This window comes from Streptopelia decaocto, assembly GCF_964273445.1.
Source record: "Streptopelia decaocto genome assembly, chromosome: 2".
NCBI classification, from domain to species: Eukaryota; Metazoa; Chordata; class Aves; order Columbiformes; family Columbidae; genus Streptopelia; species Streptopelia decaocto.
Window position 1 is genome coordinate 69,229,562 of NC_138655.1, and position 6,000 is coordinate 69,235,561.

The following is a 6,000-nucleotide window of genomic DNA, read 5'->3' on the forward strand; positions in this document are numbered from 1 at the left end:
CATATTTGTTAAGTTAATGCAAAAACTCCCTTTAGATTATTGTCTTTCATGCATCTCTTGGCCATTAAGACCTATACCTTGTTGCAGCCTACAAGCATTGGATTCTGTCCTAGCTCAGTCTCTTTGAGACTTCTACAGTGTCTCATTAAGCTTGTCATCCACTTTCTGCATTCAGCAGAGACTTGGATTTTCAGCTGTATCACTCAGCGTATTTTTCAGTGCTCTTGAAAAATACGCTGTTTGTCAGGAAAAATAAATTATAGATCCCAGTTATTCAACTGCCTTCTTCACTGTTCTTTCCAGCCTGTCCAAAGCACAAGCCAAGACCTTGTTGCTCAGGGTTGCTCAGAACCTTGCTGTATTCCCAGCTGATGGGATTTCTGGCCACCATCATTCACTGTAATAACATACAGACCATTACCAACTTCAGGAATACTCTGGTTTCTCTAAGATGCAAAATTGCTTCGAGAGTTAGCTTCTGATTTCCAAGGTATTGACATGGTAGCTACAGCAAGGTGAGAAGAGTAGTGCTCTGGTTGTGCAGAGCTCACTCTGCCAAAAGTCGTGATTTTGTGCCATCCAGGAAGAATACTCGTCTGCTGTCATCTTTGATGGGCTTTGACTTGCAGAAACAGGGAGTTTCGTGTCTGTCTCATAGTTTATGGACTCACAAAGGAATGCTAGAAAGCACAGGGCTGCTCATGTGATCGTGATGCATTTGGACAAATACGTCTGTGTAAGAATTCACTTAAGCTGTAGTGTAACATCCCAATCACAGTAGCTGCAAAATTATGGATATTTCAGATGTCTTAAGGTTTTTTTCACCTATCTTAAGGGTTTTTTTTGTTTTTTTTATTTTTAAGCAAACAATCCTGTGAAAGCAGCACAGTTGTGGTAAGTGACTGCCTAAGTTCTCTCTACCTCTCGGTTGCTCTTGTCAGGCAAAAGGGATTCTGAAGATCATTTCTGCATCAGGATTTGTTGACAAAAATTCTCAAGTGTGGGAGAATTGCTTTGGCACCTCTCATTACGTGGTACCAGATTCTTCTTGGGGACTGCATATGAGACTTCAAGTGCTTCCATTTTTTTTTTCTCTTTTTGTGTTTGAGATCAGACTAAAGTAAAGCATATTTCCTTCTGCTCATTGCTATTATGCTAACTTATATTATTTGTTCATGTTTCATAAATGTAAAATGAAGAAAATAATTCACCCCCTCTTTCTTGCACCCTAATTGTTCTGGTGTGTATCTCAAAATATCAATATCCTTAAGAATATGAATTTTACTTCACTGTAATACTTCCGTGAAGAGTGGAATGCTAAACTATAGGTAATTGTGACAGATGCCTTTGTTCCATAAAAGCTATTTTTTTTTTCTCCCTCAGTGCTAAAACTACTCCTGAAGTCCATAACTTCCAGGTAAGATCATAATAGCTGTTGAGGAGAATATTGCCATTTTCTTATTTATTGGTAAATATTTTTGCTCTCTGTAATTAGTACAGCTGTTCTGCTTTTGGTCACCTTTCCTTATTCTGAGGTGAGGTTCTCTGAGGTCTTTCAGAAATAAGCAGCATCACACTAGGAGTTAAGGGGAAAGTGGAGGGACTCCTCTCTTTCTTCCCCTGTGATCTTGGGTGCTCTGCAATCCGAATATGCTCCCTTTGCCACCCCCCCTGCCCTGGCTTTCCCATCCCAGTTTAAAGCCTTTGGGACTGTGAATATGATGGGCCCCAGGAGACTGCTCTGTGAGCAATGCTTTTTTCTAGAGCAGCATCTCACATTGGATGATCTGCGACAAGAAGTTCAAAGCTACAATTATCTCCCCCATCACAACACTTAAGGAGTTCATTGCTGGTCAAATGTGGAAGGGTTTTGTTTGTTTGTTTTGTTTTTAATAAAAGGAAAAAGATCCTTTATACACCTGAGGGAAAAGTCTTATGTGGTTTTCATCTGTGATATTAGCAATTAGTGCTACTGAGAAAGCAATCTGTGCTTTCATCCAAACTGCATGCATGCATGAAAACTTAGTCTTAACACTTGTTTTTATTAAAAGTCTCAGTAGTGATTTTGTTTCCATGTTTCTTCTCAAGATGACATGGATATGAGAGAGAAATGCTGTCACCAAAGACAGGTGACCTTCTGAAGACTGCTGTTATAATAGTAACCTTTCTCACTCTACACCTTTGATTAAAGCTGACATTCTTTTGATGTGCTCTCTATGAGAAGCACTAGATGTGCCAGGTTGTCTCTCAAGCAGAAAAGCAATTTTCTTTGCATTTTCCCATCAGTGTTTCCTAACAAGCAAGTTCCTCACCAAGAGGTCTCATGTATATGCTAAATGGCATGGGAGAACGGCTGAAACAGTGGCTTTCTAGGGCTCACAGGGAGCATGTTCCTCGTGGCCCCAGAAAAACAAAAAGTTAATAGGGAATTTTTATATTATTTCATTAACTACCTTCAATGTTTTTACTTGCAGCCACAGTATCATCCTAATATACATCCCGCTCAGCCACACTGGCATCCACATACACCTGTGAACGTAAGGTAAGCAGTCTTCATGAAAAAGATGATTACTTCTTTCCTTATCTTAATCTGTTGGCTTGAAGCTTTGGTGGATGTATTGAGCGATGTTCTGCACATGAAAAGCAAACATAAGTTAGAAACATGTGATGTAGAGGTAGTATTAAGTAACTTCTATTTGGAATGTCCTAATCTCCTAGGTGAAAATTTTTTTCGGCTGACTTTTAATTCAGAATTTGGAATACAACTTCAGTGTATTATCCATACGAAGTGTGTTGGATGGGGAAGATGCTCAGTAGCTTCAATGAAACTAACTGCAATTTGATTAGTATTTAATCTCTTAAGATAAAGAAGAAACTCATTTTAGGGTACAGTTATGAGTTAACAGACTCTTGCATTGCAGCACTTTTTCATATTTTGTAGAAATGATTATGGAAAAATAACATGTACACAGAACAGTGTATCAGTGGCTTTACAGGTAATTAGCGTTAGTGAAGTTATAACATTGAATTTTTGAGAACTGTTCCACAAAAATATACCTGTATGTGCTATTGTGCAGTCTTCTTGTATAGTATTTTTTAACGAGTAATGAAAGAAATTGAGTGAAAAGTAATTTTGGAAGAAGTTCAGTCCAAGTTAGAACTGGCATGGTGGAATGCACAGTGGAGGCACACACCTGCTGGTGGATGTGTGTCCATGCATGTACATGCGATAAAACTCAGCTGCTATTTTATCTTAATAGAAAGTATCCTTTTTTAGGTTACTTATTTTTTTAGACAAATAATTAGTGTCTTGTCTGAAACATACCAATACCCTAATCTTCATTTTTATCTCTATGTTCTTAGATCAGAATAGGTAGACTGCATTCTTAGCGTAGGCAGGCTCTGGAGATGAGGCTGAGATTGGTCTGAGTTTGAGCCTGAGAATGCAGGAAAAAGGCAAATATGTTCTAAGAAATATGTTCTAGGCAGAGAAGCAGACATACTTATTGTCATCTCAAAATTCCTAGCATGCAGCAGTAAAGCAGATACTAAACTTATTCTAGAAACAGAGACTATTTAAATTGGGTAATTCACTTTGGCTGTACTTCATGTTCAAGATTCTTCCTCTTTTTAGGGTTTACTAGTCCATTTGTGTGTGTATGTGTGATGTAAAGTGTCCAATTTCATATTACAAAAAAGTGGTTGCCAAGAGAGGTTAATGATTTTATAAATAATTTGAGGTTTTGCTGAAATTTTTCTAAAGATTTCTTCACTTATGTTAAATAAATAGTCAAATAGTTTACCCTGGAGCAGAGCGATACTGAAATAAGCACAATAATGTATTGTAATGTATGTAGACAACTTCCCCTTTCAGCCTCTCTGTTGCCTGGGCAAACATTAAGGTCAGTGAAATATGAACAGTGGCTTTTTTTATAGCCAGGCTTGTAAATCTTAAAAACATACTTAAAAGCTCAGTCATGCAAGTTCAGTAGAAAAAGGTGCTCAGAATTTTTGTCCCAGTCAGGTAGCAGTCACAGTGGAAGAGCTGGATGTTTAACATCTTGGATAGGCTGATTTGATAAACCACAGGTGCATGAAATTCTTTCTGCTGGGCGTACAAGTCTGGAATGGGCCAAGGGCTGAAATGAAACTACCTGTGCAATACCTGTTATATATGTGGGCTTTTTTTTTATCTTTTATTAAATAATACGTGGGATTGAGTCTCAGTCTTCTTAGTAAATCATTTCAGTGAAATTATTTGTTTGCTGTTCACTTAATGTTCAGCCATCTGAAAAAATTCATTCCAATTAACAGTTGTCATTCTATAACTTCAGAGTCTCTAAAAAAAAAAAAAAAGTTCAAGTCTAAACCTGCCTATATTTCTGCTAGCATAAAAAAATTACCAACAAAAAAAGTGCAGCTTCAGTTTGGTAATAAGGAATCTTGAGTATTGTGGTTTCCTATATAGTGTTCAGAATTTTTATTTATTTATTCCCCTCCCTGCAGTGGTTCAGGAGATACTGTAGGAGTGGCTGACGTTAGTATCTCCAAGCAGCAAGAAATAATGAACAAATAAGGAAAAAAAAAATTCCTCGTAGTACTTTTGCAAGTTTCACTACATAGTCACCGAGAAATACCTGTACTAGCTGTAAGCTCTAGGTGTTCGTCTCAACAAAATGTGACTGTAACTTACAGGCTGCTTCAGAGTAATCAGCTGCACCACTGCTGAAGGAACAGCAATACATACAGAAGAGTAATTTTCATTCTTAATAGGATTGGCTTTCTTAATTTTTCAGGCCTTAGGGATGCATTTTCATGACCTCAACTTTTTGTATGATCCGGTTTATTTTACTTGTTTGTTGTCCACGTTTAGTTTGCCCATGGCCTGCTCCTCCCTCCCCACCGTCCCTCTGGTATTCGGGAGCACTGATGCAGGACACTTGTCTACAACACTTGAAAACAGAGAGGGTTTTTCATGACTGAGCTCTGACTCAAAGGCTTTTGAAATCAGCCAAAAGATTCCCAGCTGCTTCAGTGGCTTCTGCATCAGACCTGTAGGTCTGCCACCATTTCCTTCCCTGACTGATAGCTGTCCTTCACACCATATGTATGCTTAGCACTTGCTGGATGAACTCATGTTACTGTGTAGCTCTCATAAGTTTGCTTCCATCTCTCACTAACCAATAACTGTACAAATGGTACAGGCCACCCTATCATGATGACAGGCCATATTGGAAACCCCCCACAAGTGGAGATGACAGCAATTTACGCTATATCCAGGAGCAGAACCAGAAGAATTTAGGAGGAGTCCAAAGTATGCTGTACCAAGATAAACTCATGACGACCCTCTGAAAAGCAGTCATCTTCATTTCACCTGCCATCTTAGACGATCATTGCATTCCATGGTCCTTGTCTGTCTGCAGTATGTGTACTGTGCATAAAGTGTGTGTCTTTGTATGTACATCCATCCTTGTTTAGTGTTCGTGGACATTCTTGGGAAAAGTATTTTCCATATCTTTGTAAAAAATCTTGAAAAACTTCTTGTGAAAGCTGGTAAGAATTTTCAGTGCACCGAGACCAGAAATATTTCTGAGGATTTACATTCTACCATACTTTCAAACCTGTGACCCTCTGCCTGCTGTTGAAGATCAGCCATTTGTGCCTTAGTTATTTTTACTATCTTGTTTCTTTTGAGTCAAATTAATAGATGAAGATGAACCTTTGTTTTTTAGTTGACATGCAAATAGGAGATTGGAGGGAGGAAAAACCAGAATTCACACTGGCAATCAAAGTGGCTTGTGGACCACCAGCAAAGGGAGCCTACTGAATTAGTCATAGGTCGGGTGTCATTTGTTTTTAATTTTTGTGTTCTGCAGCAAAAATAGAGGTGCTTGCATAACTTCAAAAACAAGTATAGGGAAAGAACACTATCATAAACTTCATGGAGTTTGTGTGTTCCTTTTTTGACTTACTGATTATACGGATAGCATCCCCTGAAAC

General features: G+C 38.4%; 1 protein-coding gene across 1 annotated transcript in view; it reads left to right on the forward strand.

Annotated features, from left to right (window-relative positions):
- EPB41L4B (erythrocyte membrane protein band 4.1 like 4B) overlaps nucleotides 1-5,639 on the forward strand; it is a gene marked incomplete at its 5' end in the record, with an annotated part of 95,429 nt that extends 89,790 nt beyond the window's left edge. Inside the window, 4 exons of the mRNA XM_082045840.1 lie at nucleotides 864-894; nucleotides 1,384-1,417; nucleotides 2,475-2,542; nucleotides 5,205-5,639. Of these exons, the coding sequence (XP_081901966.1) occupies nucleotides 864-894; nucleotides 1,384-1,417; nucleotides 2,475-2,542; nucleotides 5,205-5,352 (281 nt within the window). The 3' untranslated portion in view covers nucleotides 5,353-5,639. The remainder of the gene's footprint in view (nucleotides 1-863; nucleotides 895-1,383; nucleotides 1,418-2,474; nucleotides 2,543-5,204) is intronic.
- Between the last annotated feature and the right edge of the window lie 361 nt (nucleotides 5,640-6,000).